Below are 16,475 nucleotides of genomic sequence, written 5' to 3'. Positions count from 1 at the left end.
TTCAATGAGCGAGATCGTAGATGCGCCACTGTACAACTGATACTCTCTACCGATCCAAGTTATGACAACAGGACCATTGCCAGTATCCTCAAAATACAAATTCGGATGGTTCAATGCTTGAGGGCACAGCTCAACAAAGTTTCTGACCATGGTTATGGTCTTTGGTGTGGTTTTAAGAGAGGACCACATCATGCCACCTCACATCTTCGAAGTTAGCTTAAAAGTCAAATCCAAAGTGTATCTGGATGTGCTGAAGAGTATGGTGATCTCCTGGAGCAATCAAGTGGCTACTGACAGACCCTGGGTGTGGCAGAAGGACTCTGTACAAGCTCCTAAGTCCAAAGAGGCTTGACTTCAGAACGAGTGTTACGACTTTGTACCCTTCTCTCACTGGCCATTTTCCTTCCCGACCTGAACCTGCTGGATTACTTTGGTCATATATCGAGAACATCACCAACATGACCTCCCAAAGCAAGGCTGATCACCGCCATCTGCTGAGTATTTGCCAAGCTCCCACTGGCACTTGTAGAAAAAGCGTGCTCCCAGTTCTGGACCCATATTGAGGTGGTGATTGAAGCTGAAGGCGGCTACATTGAATAGATATCAGCTCTACTACATAATCAAGTTACCTGAATTGATTTTTTTCAATAAAAGTTTTAAAATAAAGCTGTAATGTTATTTTCTTTAGGGCAAAAAATTTATCATTCCACCCTGTATTAGACATCAATTTATGAATAGTACTAAAAATTCACTTTCTTAAGAGTATTTTAAAGGATTTTTAGTGGGAATAATATGGTCGAAATCTCCTATTAGAAAATTCTAATATTTCCTATTGCATAAAATTTGATCCATTATCATTAGGCACGATTCAAGCAAGATTCTTGAATCACAATTTCTTCTTAAGACCTTTTAAGCTTAAACCTTAAATCTGAGACATTTTCTATAATCAAAATCATGTAATGGGTTTTGATCAAAATTGGAATAAGGATTCTGGACATAAGGCTCAGTAGCATTATTATGTTTGTTTTAATCATCGCAAGGAGACATAAAACTGGTACAAATCTGTTCTGTTCAAGAAATTAATTTTACCAGCCCTGAGATGGGTATGAAATATTTGTAACCCACATCCTATAAATCATAAAAGAAGAGAATTATTATAAGATTGTAGAGGTAGAATCGAACCCAAGATGCCCAGTTACAAGACCGGAGTGGTCTTGGCGTCACACCCCCATAGAAGTAGACTCACCCGCTTACATGAGAGGCGAGAGTGGGCTACTTAAACAAGACATTCACAGCAACGAGTGTGTTTTCAAATATATATCGTCTTGCCGACGCTTTACAAAAGTATCAATTATAAATCTGTGGCATGGTCTCTGAATGGTATATAAGAAATAAGTAAATAAAAGTTACTTTCAGGTTAGTTCATAGTACAACACATGTTTGGGTAAAGAAGTTGAATGAATACTAGTTACAAGTCATTATGTTCATAGTGTATTTGGCAGCATGGCATTGTGTATGTGTGTGGATTTACCTTTGTTCTTGTAGTGTGCATATAGATATGCATGACTTACTACATTCACTTATAGGTGTTACTTTTCGTGGCTTGGAAAAATTTCCCTTGGTTGAAAAGTCTTTGATTTAACACTTTCAAGTCAAAAACTTGCTAGTTTTAGGAAGTGACAAACGAACCAGAGAAAGAAAGAGGGGAAACAATTAGAACCATTTGTGCTTTAGTATTCGTTTGAATCGCATCTTGATATGTAATCCACCATAAATCTATTGTATAAAAAAGATAAAAAATTGTGTTATCTGCTTTTCACATTTTCTCCATGCCATGCATGCGCATAAAACTCATTGCTTATAAATCATTTCCTGAACATTGTTTATAGTAACAACAACAACAACAACAACACTGTGGTTAATATGGCATCGACTGAGTTTAAATGCAAACAGTGGACTCTGACATTAGGACCAATCAAGTGTAAGGGAAATATTTCTTTTAAAATATACATAAGAGATAGCAGTACTTTTCAGTTAAATTTGTCACAAATTGCTTTTTTGTGAGAGGTGAAACAAAAAGCAAGCATTTATTTTAACTTTTAGAAGGGGATTCAACTTCCTATTTAAATTTAACCTAAACAGAACCTTTAAGTTGGGGCATAAAAAGAGACCGGCAAACTAAAAAAACGACAGTAGCTTTAGGCATATGGCATGGCATTCTCTACTACTAAAAAGCACCATGTATGTTTGTATATTCAGTTAAAAGTCTAAAACTATTAACCAATGATACACAAAGTTTATATTTTCTTGATTGGCAATGCCCAGATGCATAATATCTAAAATTTATATAAAAAAATATTCATTATTTGGGAGCCAAATGGGGATTTATATCAAATGGGAATTTATATAAGTTAATGTTATCGAGACATACACACATCTTTTAATGCTATTATGTAAAGGGGAGTAACTCTGATGTTTTTAGAGCTATTTACCTTATACTAACTGAAATGTGTGTGTATGTCCCGAGAGAGGAATGGGCTGGGCAAAGCAGAAAGGGGAGTTGCAGGGGGGGGGGTAAAGAGAGAAGGAAAGAAATTATGTCACACTTTTTTCTAAGCAATGCTGGGTTGCTATGCTAGTTCATTAAACTCAAACTAACCAATTTCAGAATGATGGTTGAGAATGTTTATCAACATGGTAAATTAGGCTTCACCTCCTAATTTTAAATTGGCAATTCTATTTCTGTTTTATCAAGATTAGCAACATGTAGGTAGAGAATTTGAATCAGTTCTCTGAGCACATTGGATGTTGCTAAAATTCACTGTGTATTACATTGGCTATGCACACTTGTAGAAATTAAATTACAATAAAAGCCTATCTTGGATATTTAATAATTTGCCTATGACAAAGCATAAAGACATTCAATACATAAATACATTGTGAAACTTATCTGCTCCAATAGTTCATATGTAAATATTACTTATTTCAAGCAAGAAATTTCTTAATAGATTATCAACTGATGGACTAGCAGCAAATCAGAACTCAAAAAATGGACTTGCCCATATGAGCATTATGGAAGACTTTTTTTTTTTTTTTACATGGGGGGTCACCACTTATCAAGGCCCGAAGGCCACTCAGGGATAAGGGTTATTGCGTGTACAGTAATCAATGAGATAGTATTGTAGTAATCATTAGTATTGGGGGTTTTCATAGAGTGTCTTACTTAAGGGAACGGTTTGTCAGGAGTTTGTTTATGTTGGACTTGAAGACGCCCAAGTTGTAGTCAGGTGGGAAACAGCCAGCCTTCTTATAAACTGGCTTTCTAGTGTTCTTTTCAGTTTATTTATTTATAGCTCAACTGATCAGATTTAGGATTGACTACAAAATCCAATAATCTACACCTTTAAGACGTTTTCAGATTGAAAGATATCAATAAGAAATGTGTAGACATTTGTCATTGACAAAAAAAATTAATCCATTCCTCAAAAGAGCAGTCTTTGAGAGCGATTGAAACCATAGGATACTGGCCTCACTTGATGTATTGTGAAAAGAAACTAGTGTTGTAATATTAGTACTACCGGGCACCACCAAGTGACCAAGGGAATTATTATTATAATATATCTTTTGTAGTTATCGAAATGTAGATGTTTTTGAATACCAAATATGATGAGAAAATGTTCAATAGCAACAAAGAATTTGGAAAGCTAAAACAATTATGTTTTGAGTCGTAATGGAATTTCATATCAAGCAAGATAAACAACTTTGGAATTTTAACTTGATGAAATAGAATTTAAGTAACAATAACTTAGGAATTGAGTTTTCATAAGTAACGATGTAAATATGTGACAAAGATCAGATGACTGATTCTTTGTGCTACGTTGCAGATAATGACGTAGAGATAGAAAAAAGTTGGACAGTTTCTAACATGATTATGTGTATACATTCAAAGTCATAAAGTTAAACAATTTGTATATTGCTTTGCAAAAGGGCATCTCGTTAATTAACTATTCATTTCTATGATTGTTTTTAATTTCAATGATTGGTTTCATTATATAATAAAATGATCTTGATTTTCTTGTCAATTCAACCTCCATTTAAAAATAATACAGTAACTTCTATGATAAACTGTTTTGTTAAACAAGTAACCAATGTTGTCATGGTTGTTTCTAGAAATTACCCTGGCATTTTATATCCTTTCATTTATTGTCATACTAGCCTGGGTGCCCGGCGTTGCCTAGGTTTTTGGAGGTGTATGTTGAGCAAAAAAAAGAAAAGTTGTAGTAGGCAGGCAGGCAGGCAGGTAGGCAGGCAGGCAGGCTTGAACTATTAATGCGAAGGCGAAAACAAAAGTGGAGGTGTGTGTAAGGGTGTTGATTGAGCAAAAAAAGGAAAATTGCAAGCGCAAAAAAAAAAAAAGTGGTAGTAGGCAGACATGCTCAAACCCGTACCGCAAAGGAGGAAAAGAAAGTGAAAAAAAAAAAAAAAACGTGACGTGTTAGCTGCTGCATCCATCGCCAAACCAGAAGTGACGTAGGTTTAAATTAAGGCTAAACAATTGAAAAGAGGCGATTACTTAGTTGAGGGGGAAGGAATTAATGTTTTTGGCCAATTTTTCGATATTTGTTGGCCGAAGGGTTCAGCTTCAAAATGATACCAAGCTTGTAAAAATCTGTCGCCTTTATCAAAAGTTTTTGCGAGACATACATACATACATACATACATACATTTAAACAGACAGTACATATATTAAAGATTTTATCCAGGAAATCTGATACACACTTATGTTCCCCATACAGAGAGCAGCAAGCTTTTTTCACTCTTTTATATTTATCTACTCCCCTAGAACTCAAAGACACTGACATAGTTTTTTTAAACTTTCCTTATTTTTCCTTTAGTACTCACATTCCATGAGCGATGTTTCTGACAAAGGAGGAAGAATTGCTGTTTTTTAAGTTGAAAGCTATCCAGCTAACTAACACTTGTTGTTGGCTAGATTTTAATCTTGAAGTAGTATTTTACTTTACTTTTTAATTTTTTAGCTCCTTACATTAAGTGGCTTCATGCCTTGTCTGGAATTATTTATATTAAAAAAAAAAATAGGCAACATAGTATTCAGGCACCGTTATTGTTCAATCTTTCTTCACTCATAGTTGCCTGCAGATTACAATATATTTTAAACACAATTCCCTCATCTTCATTAAATTCCCTAAATTTGTCCAAACTGTATTTGCAGAGTATGTGAATGACAAAATGTATTTACTTTTAACATTATGGGGTTCGTATTTGTACATCTCATCTCCTAGGCAACGATGGGACACTGACAGCTAGTTTTAATATCTATATATTAATTTGAAAGTATCTTTAACGTACGTATGTGTGTCACGGTTTCCAAATTATAAATTATTTGATCAGGAGATTCTATTTATTAAAAAGGAGGATAGAAGGTGATAACATACTACAAATATTAAATTAGTATATAGATACGCTTATTGTTCGTAGTATGTTATGACCTTCTATCCTCCTTTTTAATAAATGGGATCTCCCAATCACCAAAGATGTAATGTAAAAAAAAAATAATAATATAAAGAAAAATGATGCCGCTTTTGGGTCGTACATTAAACTAAAATATACCTTCTTAGTCTTCTGGCTAGGATCCAAGGGTAGTATTTGTTCTATCTAAATATGGTAGAACAATATCGTGGGGGTTTCCATTCATGCCGAGCGTCAAACAATGGAAATAAATTACAGACTCCTATAAGGATATTAGAGATAAATCATAATAACCAGATATATTCTGACACTACATTAACCAAATTACTTGGATAAATACTTTTACAGTTTTAACAAAAGAGCTACAATAATATTATTGGGTCTCCCTTCATGCTGAACGTCCACAGAATGTCAAGCAACAATATGTTACATATAAAAGATACCGCTGTGGAATTTCCATAGGTCTCACTAGTAATACATAATTCTATTTATGAATATTTTGTATATCATCGATAAACACTGATCATTTTTGATGAAAACACCCTTTCTGTCATTTGTTGTCTAATTTATTTGAGTAGATTTAGATGATTTTCAACAAGTAACAATCCAGTTATAAACTGTAAATTAAAAACAAACCAGCCCTCCTCACACACACATACACTCACACTACAGCTAAGCAGACAGGTCAATGAATATCCCTCTCTAAACAAAGACATAGAAGACATTGCCAAGTCTGCTGTCATAAAGAAAGGGAGCTTCTTTTTATGAAGCTAGACAACTTCGCACATCAGCCAGTATCTTATATCTCTACAATTTAAATATTCGTCACATCTGGGTTGCCGTACTAACCACTAGCGTTGCTCTCTCTCTCTCGTAGAAAAGATCCAAAAAAGAGCCCTTAATCTAATAGATCTCACACTATCTCCAAAGCTTCAGCCCTTTAAGTACTTTAACAGAATGTGCTCCAATTAACTTGCTGCCCCCATCAACTGATCCAGCAGTCAGCAAAATTTCACCCCTTCTTTGTGGAGCTACTCAAGTGCCGGGATTGCTTCTTTCCTCAAACTGCTAGCCTTTGGAATTCTCTTCCTGCTCTTTATTTTATAGTCTGTACCAACATGCAGAAATTTAAACAATGTAAGCTAAACATCTCGCTGCACAACTCTCCACTTAGGATGCCCCTGTAGATATAACTTCCAATTCCCAGAACACACTTACATCTCAGTGGCAATGCGCCTTGTTTTGGTTGAATGAAAGTAGAAAAATTAAAATAAAATAAAAAAAAAAATAGATGCAGGAGCTTCTATATCTATCTACTATAAAAAATAAAATGACTGCAGAAATTCCCCTCTGAACCAAATTATGGTAGGTTTGCAATAACAGATGCCACATACAAATTTATTATGCCTAAACTATTACCCACCATCTTATGTAACTTTCGAATGCCGTTACAGACACATTTATTTGTTATAATAAGATCCTACCTTACTTCCTATGAGTGGCATCATCATGATCGCCAAGATCTTTAAACGAAATAGTTTGGATTTTCCCCTCTAACTTCAAAGTCCTCCCACCGCTCCTACCAGGTCCATATGTTATATAGGTAGGTGTATGAATATGTTCTACAACAACGTACATGTTTAATAGTTGGGTTTTATATTTTATCTATATATTCGTGTACATGTAAATGCATGTCTACATATACGTTGTATCATTTAGTTGATCGTCTAATGTGTATATTTTAACATTTATGCAACAGTTCTATCAGGAAACGATTGGTGTGGACGTATCAAAACAGTTGTAGACAACAGTTCTTTTTAACAGGTGTAAATAACACAACACATACCTGAATTATTTATGAACATTAATTCTCATGATCTGGCTGGCATTTTCAGAGATTACATGTTTGTTATATCTTGGCTGTCTGAAGTGATGCCGCGTCCCACGTCATCTTGAGTCATCCGTTCTCTCTGATGTCCAGCTAATGACTGCCTAGAATTTCACCAAATCTACATACATCACATGTTTCTTTACGTCACATCATTACGTGTCTCAGAACAACCTGATGTAACCCCAATCTAGTTATTTGTTTATGCAAACCCCAAAATAATGTTTACATCTATTTTCTATTTTCACATTCTTTTTATGATATTATATGTCAATCATTTTTCCTCAATTTAATTGTTTATTCTTCTAATCATAATAACTGATCCAGCGACCCACCGTCACTCGAATCAACTAGTAATAATAATAATAATAATAATAATAATAATAATAAAATTAATAATAATAATGTTTTGACCCTTGGCCCTGTTTGCCACAGTCAACACAGATATTATGGTATGATCACAGCCTAAAGGGTCATAACATTACACATATATAAACATTATAACTATATTACCCTGACACCCTTATTAACTGGATGAAACACTCATACACATACAACTACCTTTACACTTCACTATTCGAAAATAATGATTTCTCCTCACTCACATTCCGGCTATTCTCATTGGCCGAGAACATAAAATTCTATTATTTGGGATTACACACATTCTTACAAAAAACGAACATGTCAAACCTTAAACATTATGGCCGCTCAGTCTATGCATATTACTACTTTTATGTATATTAAACCAAAAAAAAAAAAATTCTCAGATTCATAAATTTACGTAGCTATATCCTTACCTTTAACTACACACACATTACAACCACGCATTATATGATGATAAAAATTAACTAACCTCTTAGTAAATGAAAACAAACTTATCTGTACCCAACTATTAACAGAACATCAACAAACCAACAATACTTTCATTACATGAAAACATTTATAAAAGAAGTGGCGACACCTTTTCCTTTGATTTAAGAGTAAGTGATATAGTACAGTTTTTAAAAAACATTAACAAGCCAACAATATTTCCATTAGATAAAAACATTTAAAAAATAAGTCGTAGCAACTATTTCTTTCTTTTTTTTTTTAATAGTACATGTTATGGTAACGCTTTAAACAAATGTGTCTTTACCATTAAAAAAAATATTCCGTCCCAGCTTTCTCCCTTTAATATTTTGATTTAATAAAAAAATATTGTTGGATCGAGCGTTCAAACTTATGAGATGCAAATATGAACGAATCTCTTACTACAAGAGAGTTGTCTCCCTTTTCACAGTGAACTATTGTAAAACAGCGCAAAAAAAAATGTGTTCTGTAAACAGACATCTTGCTGCTCAACTCAGTAGATACTACCCATGCATTTATGTCCCAGATAGTAGCCCCCTACATCACCGTGGCACCAAGCCTACATTAGGGTGATTAGGCAAAAAAAAAAAAAAATTATTAATCGATTTTGGAGCATCTTCTAAATGCTTACACTATCCGATTTTCTCTTTTGGTTTTGTTTTCCTTTGTTTTTAGGGAGACGTTTTGGATTCTATTTTTATGCATTTTCTTTATCATTTTCTGCTCCCATGGATGCTTCGTTTGTTGACAGACCAAATCATAAAAACTATTTCTTTTTATATAAAACGCTTTTTTACAATCAGAGCCTGAATTACATCCAGAAAAATCCTCATTTTCAGTAATTTTGATTTAGTTTGTATTTCACTACATTTACGCCAGTTTCTTAAATTTTTTTGTCTGTCAAATAATTTATGCCACTAAAGTACAAATTTATTCTTCCTTTATTACAATGCCAACTGATAGACTTATTTGTTATATGTTTTTGTTTAGTATATTTGTTTTTTGTTTACTTTTCTTTTTACGAGTCATTATCGACATTGCTCAGACATTAACTTTTTTTTTAGGTAATTTATTTATTTAACTGACACAATTTCCTTGAAGCTGATGACTTTTATAGGTTTTAGACTATGATGAATAAGACAATCTTTTTTAACTTTGGTGGAGACATGTATTTTTTGAGATATAATGACATGCATTATGCACTGTCAGTCACTGTTCTACACACGCAAGATAAACAAGTCTACTTCTCTCTGCACGACAATGCCTGCACCCAATTTTCTTTTCTGGTGGTTATGTGGACGACAAATATCAAGGTTAAAACTGTGGCAAATACTTGGACAATTCCTCCTCAATTCATGATGTGTCTATTCTGAAAGCCGTTCTTAACATCGCGAGGTTGGGCATGTCTATTCCATATGACGTTCTTAACATGAGAAGGTAGGGGATGTCTATTCCAAAAGAAGTTTTTAACATTAGGACGTTGGGGATTGGCCACCAACAACAACAACCATAGTCTAATTTTTTACGAGGGGTGGGGCATGCTTCCACCGGGCAACGCCGGTTAACAGGTCCTGCTAGTTTCCCAATATATCCCTGGTAATGGTAGGATATGGATTCCACTAGGTCAGGAGTCTCCAAAGTTTTAAGTGGGAGGATGAGGCATGTTGCTGATTTTTTTAGAGCTATCTAGGTCAAAATAAAAAAAATAACCTGGACGTGTTTTATACCATTTTGCCTATTAACTTTGCTTTTTTGCAAAACTAATTCTCTAAAACCGCATTCTTTTAATCATTTTCTGAACAAAAACAAAAAACACCACACTAATTTCATGCATTTCCATTTAAAAAATTTTTCATGAATATTTTTACATTTGCCATAACAGCTCCGCAGGCTGGGTTAAAAACTTTGACGGATGGATAAGGCCCGTGTGCCGCAGTTTGAAGACCCCTGCAATAGGATATTATGAAAATGTCTTAGTTCCAAAAAAGATATAAATTCCTTTTTGTTTCTTGATGTGAATACTTCTGCTTTTTTTCTTAATTACTCTATCATCAGATGATAATCATTCTTTAGATATTTGATATCCTAAACATGATATATTACCGCAGTTTAATTAGCATCTATGTTCATTTATGGACATGTCATCTTTGTTTAAATGATTAGAAAATGATTGCCCCATTTGTGTTTCAATTCTTTTTTAGTGAGTACCACCAAACGTGAAATATTAAAAGTATGTCAGTTTGTCATCATTTAGGCTGCAACTAAACAAAAAATTAAGCAGGTGCTTATTTAGAATTAAATCTGTTTAAAAAAATAATAAATTGCAGAAAAAGTTTTATGCTGTATATACCTGTCACAGATTGTAAATGTCATATTACAAAAATCATATCAATTGATCAAGTAGTTTTATCATTTTGTACAATTTGAAGCGATTTTAATAGTGAATTATAGCTTTTTTTTTTTTAATTTTTACATAGGCGTCACCACTTATCAAGGCCGATAGGCCACTCAAGGATAAGGGTTAAAGAGTGTAGAGTAGTCAAAAGGACAATATAGTAATCGATAGTAATGGAAGTTCGGTAAATTTGTTAACTTAAGTGGAACGGCTCATCAGAAACTTGTTCACGTTGAACTTGAAGACAACCATATTATAGACAGCTGGAAAGCAGGAAAACGGAAGACGATTCCACAGGCGTGCAGTTCTAAGAAAGAAGCTTTGATCATGGAATCTATGTTTAGGTTTAGGCACAGATAAAGAGTGTGGAAAATTATTGATAATGTTTTCAACTAGTCTAGTGTTTCTTGTGAAAGTTTGGTGAGAGGGGACCATAGATTGAAGCTCAGTCGAACACTTTCCATGAAAATAACGATAAAGCAGAGACAAACTCGCAACATCTCTTCTGTGAGAAAGAGGTTGCAGCGAAGAGAAAAGGACATCTCCCACCAGGCCACGAAGTCTATTTTGAACTCTATCAAGGCAGGACAAGTCTTTTCTAGCAGCTCCTGCCCATATGTGGCAACAGTATTCCATCCTTGGACGTATCTGGCTCTTATATAGATAGAGAATTGCATCAGCAGTGAGATATCTACTGGATCGATAGAAGGATCCGACTATTTTTCCAGCGGCCTTGGCAACAGATTTGATGTACGTATTCCATTTAAGATCAGGAGTAAAGGTCAAGCCCAGAAGCCTGTCAAAACTTGAGGCCTCCCCAAGACGAGAGCCATTCATTTTAATTGATGCCAGATGGGGATCAGAACGTTGATGATGTAAAGATAGAAGCTTGGTTTTAGATGCATTAAAAGTAACCAGCCACTCCTTTCCCCATTGTACAACGTGATCAAGATCAGAGGAGAGAGAATCGGAGAGAACTTGGTCGTTTACTGTCTTAGATGTGCTACCATAGATAGTAGTGTCGTCAGCAAAAATGTCTACGAATGATGTAAGGATGTGATTTGGAAGATTATTGATGTAGATCAGGAAAAGAGTTGGGCCCAGGATGGACCCCTGAGGGACTCCAGCATTTATACTGTGAGCTTCTGATTTTTGCCCATCAACTACTACTCTTATGAACCTATCAGAGAGAAATGATTTAATAATTGAGAAGACATTTCCAGCTATACCATAGCTGGAGATCTTGTGAAGTAAACCTTTATGCCATACCCTATCAAAGGCCTTTGATATGTCAAGAACAATTGCCCTAGAAAGGTTGCCTCTGTCGAGAGATTTGCTAATCCTATGAGATATAATTGTAAGCACATCTGCTGTAGATCTAGCAGAACAGAAACCATATTGTGTGTCACTAAGAAGGTTATTTTTGCTGAGATGGTTGATTACTTCTCTATTTTAACACAGATTCCAGCAACTTACTCATGACGCACAGGAGACTTATTGGCCTGTACTGAGAGGGGGATGAATGATCACCTGAATTCTTAAATACAGGGCATACTGATGAGATTTTCCAGGGTGATGGGAAGCAATTCTCCTTAAGACAACGTTTAAACAGTTTTGTAAGTATGGGTGCTAGTTCAGGTTGAAGTTTTTTGAGTACTATAATTGGAATACTTTACTGGAATCAAGGTTTTTGATTAGCTTGGCAACATCACATACAGATATTTGTATATCACATAGTGTGTTTTCTGATACAGGACGAAATATTGGGGGTTGGCGGCCTTGGTCGCAAAGGGTAGAATTGCAAAGTTCTTGGCAAAGAGTTGATGCTGACGAGATTAACTCAGGTCCATTGATGATAGTTGGGATAGAGCACACGCTTCTGTTCAGGATTCTGTTTGCAATTTGCCAAAACTGGTGGGAACCAAGCCGCTGCTCAGCTACTTTGGACTTGACGGACTGAGCATGTCGGGCACCATTTTGAATTTTCCAATACATCGGTAAACAGAGTTTGTTTTACTGTACACATAGATTCAAAAAAGTTGTCAAAAAACAAATATATAACAAATAGATGTTATCAAAGGCAAGATAAGTTACAAACAGGCCGACATTTTTCTTTTTAAAATATATTGATAAACATTGTATGATTTTCGAAGCGATTACACGTTTTAAAGTGAGTAAAACCACTAAAAACCTTCCTGGATAGGTAGAAGAGTAACTTATCTTGCCTTTGATAACATTTATTTGTGATATATTTGTTTTTTGACAACTTTTTCGAATCTATGTGTACAGTAATATAAACCTAAAATTTAATTTAACTTGAAAATAATATTTAAAATACACGTGCGTACACTGTACAAGCACCCTTGTTATTATCATAATAATAATAGTAATAATAATTAAAAAAAAAAACTGGTGTAGATGACATCGACTGGCGCCACACCACACCAACTAGTTGTGAAGGGTCAGGGAGGATGGAAAGACCGAGGTGAGAGAGTACTGACCAAATCTCCACTGGAAGTGTGCAGTTAAATCTGGTACCTTGGGGAGGCATTTTGTCACCCAAACCCCAGGAAACACCAATGGCCGATGTCAACGAGAAATCAGTGACAACGGCTGTTGCAATAACATGCAATCATCTGCACAAGTGGTCAAAAGGTGGAGAACACTGGAAATCTGGGGAGACTTGTCACTTGGTCTCCAGCGAACACCACAGGTTACTGCCACTGAGCAATCACTGATGATGGCTTGTGAGACAACTAATATTTTTTGATGAAAAACAAGGGGAAAAAATGGACATAGAAGAACAGAAAACCAAAACTTTAAATATAATTTCTGTATTTAAAGTAATAGTTATTTAAATATTTCAACATATAATCTTGTGGAGAAAATCCAGCTTCCCAATAAGGGGCACTCTGGATAGGAACAAAAATAATCTCAGTCATGAAAGATTTCTCCTCCACCAACCGAAGACAGAAAAGGTAAAGTGTAGCATCAAAACATGAAAGTGAAGCCCAAAAAATATTTGTTTAATGTTTCTTTAATTGTTTGTTCCCTAAATTCATAATTCAGTTTTATCAGTATTAAATTGTATATTGCTTTAAAATTACTTAATTTTACATAGATAATGTTTATATTTTATATTGAATAAAGTTCAGTTTAAGTAATAATCGAACTGTGTTCCTTTTTCTTTTTAAAAATGTTTTATTGCTCTTTTTCAAATGACCCTCATATAGTACTGACAGTCTGACAAATCTTACCTACATTGCCTGCAGACATTTTTCAGTTAACAGGCCTTCTTCTTACTCTGGGTGGCCGTGGTCGAATTCTGCTTATAACAAATTATGCTTTTGTCAATTGTACGGATTCTAGAGAATTCATCAAGGGGCGATAACTATCATTTTCGAATTGGATTTTTTGTTTCTATTGAAAAAGGGCGATAACTGTGTCATTGTAAAATCTGAATCCGATTAACAAACTCGTGTTTTTGTTACGCTCCGAACTATGGACGGCACTTACGATAATGCTTTGATGGGGATCCTTCAACAAGAAGGGCAGCTGGGACCTTTCTTAGACACTATTATGGGTTTCCTTTACAGAAGGTAAAATTCAGGTCTATTTTTTTTGTTAAATTGTATTGAAGAATAGAGACAAGAAAAACAAACAAACAAAAAAAAAAACAATCATATTTCCTTTATAAAGGATTAATGGTTCTAACAGCATTTTTGTTATCATAATTCTTTTTTCCTCTGATTTCGATCTTTTAATTAAATAGGGATTAGTTAAGAATGTTAAAAATCAGATTAAATTACATTCGACAGTAGTTGTTTTAAAATTTTGGATGATTGCGAAGTCATTATCATTGTTATTATTATTTAAAAAGCTTAAAATGGCTGCTTTGTTTACGAAGAAACTGAAATGCATTGTGGTGAATTTAATTTCGTAATTAAATTATATTTTTGACGCAATTACATTTTTTAGGTGAAATTTACTTTTAGCAGTTCCTAAAAAAATATTGGAAAGTCTAATATGACGAATCCAGCTTTGAATTGACTGTTAAGACGCGACGCACGCGCATGATGGGTTTCATTAATCCAAACAGTAAACAAACACTTTAAAAAAATTAAAAAAAAAAAAAAAATCTTGGTTTCGCTAAAATATACTAGTTTGAATTTAATTTCAAGAGGATTATTCATATGAATTTATACTCAATTTCACTATAATTTTATTTTAATAAAAAAATTCGCATTTAAATCTAAAAAATAAAAAAGAAAAGAAAAATATCTAAAGAGCATTCATGGCCAGTATTTACTACTCCCCTCAAAGAAAAAAAAATTGAGTAGATATGAATTAATCTCAGAAATAAATGGAAGAAAATTTTTCATATAGATTTTGGATTTCTGTAAAAGATGGAAATTCCCATAGTTGACCAGAACTTATACATTTTGGGATCAGTCCAATTTTCAATTTTGTAAATCCTCCCTATCTGGCCCAAAATATACCCCTATTTTCTGAGATGCAACCATAAATCGTACTCTACATGAATCCTTGATGTAGCTTTCACAGTATCAGGAACCCTGATAGGCAACAACTATATATTCACCAGTTAATGGTAATTTTCGTCATTTCTATTCTGTTGTTTTACTGAAAATTCAACTATGTAAACAAAGAAATAAAACGGTAATTTTTTACTGTTTCCGACTTAACATTGTTTGGAAATCAAATTGAAAAACTTGAAAATAATTTTTTTTTGAATTGACAAACTCAGAATAAAAAATGAAACTGTTCGTTTTGAAAGCAGAAAAAACAGTTTTTTTTTATTATTCTTTAGTCAGTTGAGCAAGCCGTTTTCCCCAAACGGATTTGAATTTCTATAAAAGATAACATTTTAAAGAAATTTCCGCACAATTAATTCTTATCAAATATTTACATATCATACATAAAAATAATTCTGAAACTATTCTCTATATGAAAATGGATGATATATACCGATTTATCTTATCAATTTTGAAATATTCTTCAACGTTGCTCGGTTGTAACTTTGCTTCCTGTGGTCGTAAAAAATATAAATCAAAGTCCAGTAGAGATGGACTTCTACGCTTATATAACCTGTAAAATTTCAGCCATATCCAATTAAATTTGACCCCACGCATATGTATCCAAACGTAGCATATGAAATATAAACATTGAAAAAAAAAAACAATTTCCCTTTTTGCTGTCGTCATTTTTTACCGTTTTTTTTTTTTTTCATTTTTAACTTGGAGCATAAAAGAAAAATAAATTAACATCATTGGAATGCTTATTCTATTCTCTTTCCAGCAATGTAATTCTTTAAAAAAATAACCCACAAATAAAAAAGATATGACTTGTTGAAGCACATTAGGTATGTAATATTGCCGATGTTCATGAAAATACAGCATACGCTTGTAATGCTACAGAAAGTGTGGAAGAACAGTGAAAGATGCTGAATGATACACTGTTTGAAATAACAGATCAAACTTGTGGGTGGACGGAAGAGCTCTTTAGACATTAGGTGGAAATAATGGAGTGAGTGGCTAAAAGGTTTAGTGAATAAGAATGTGTTTGGAAGCAAAGTCAAGATAAAGTCAGGTTTCCAGATATACTATGAAAGGATGACTTAAGAATGAAGTAATCAGGATAATACTAAACAGATGGAAAAAAATATATATGGATATTATTGGAGAGAAGTGCATTCAAAATGGCAATGGAGTGTTAGATGATCAGAGCAAAAGAGATGCTTGAAAATGGCATTGTGAAAAATTGTTGAATATAGAGTTTCCATGAAACTGAGAAAATCCAGAAGTTGCAAAAATTGTATCTGGTCTAACTGAATTG

General features: G+C 33.9%; 1 protein-coding gene across 1 annotated transcript in view; it reads left to right on the top strand.

Annotated features, from left to right (window-relative positions):
• The first annotated feature begins 14,024 nt into the window (after positions 1-14,024).
• Positions 14,025-16,475, top strand: part of LOC145293870 (nudC domain-containing protein 3-like) — a 36,997-nt gene continuing 34,546 nt past the window's right edge. Inside the window, exon 1 of the mRNA XM_080140621.1 lies at positions 14,025-14,221. Coding sequence (XP_079996747.1) covers positions 14,124-14,221 — 98 coding nt within the window. The 5' untranslated portion in view covers positions 14,025-14,123. The remainder of the gene's footprint in view (positions 14,222-16,475) is intronic.

Source organism: Euprymna scolopes, chromosome 15 (genome assembly GCF_053919585.1).
Source record: "Euprymna scolopes isolate OS-2025 chromosome 15, ASM5391958v1, whole genome shotgun sequence".
NCBI classification, from domain to species: domain Eukaryota; kingdom Metazoa; phylum Mollusca; class Cephalopoda; order Sepiida; family Sepiolidae; genus Euprymna; species Euprymna scolopes.
Note: the sequence above shows the minus strand (reverse complement) of the source record. Positions and strands in the feature narration are given on the sequence as shown.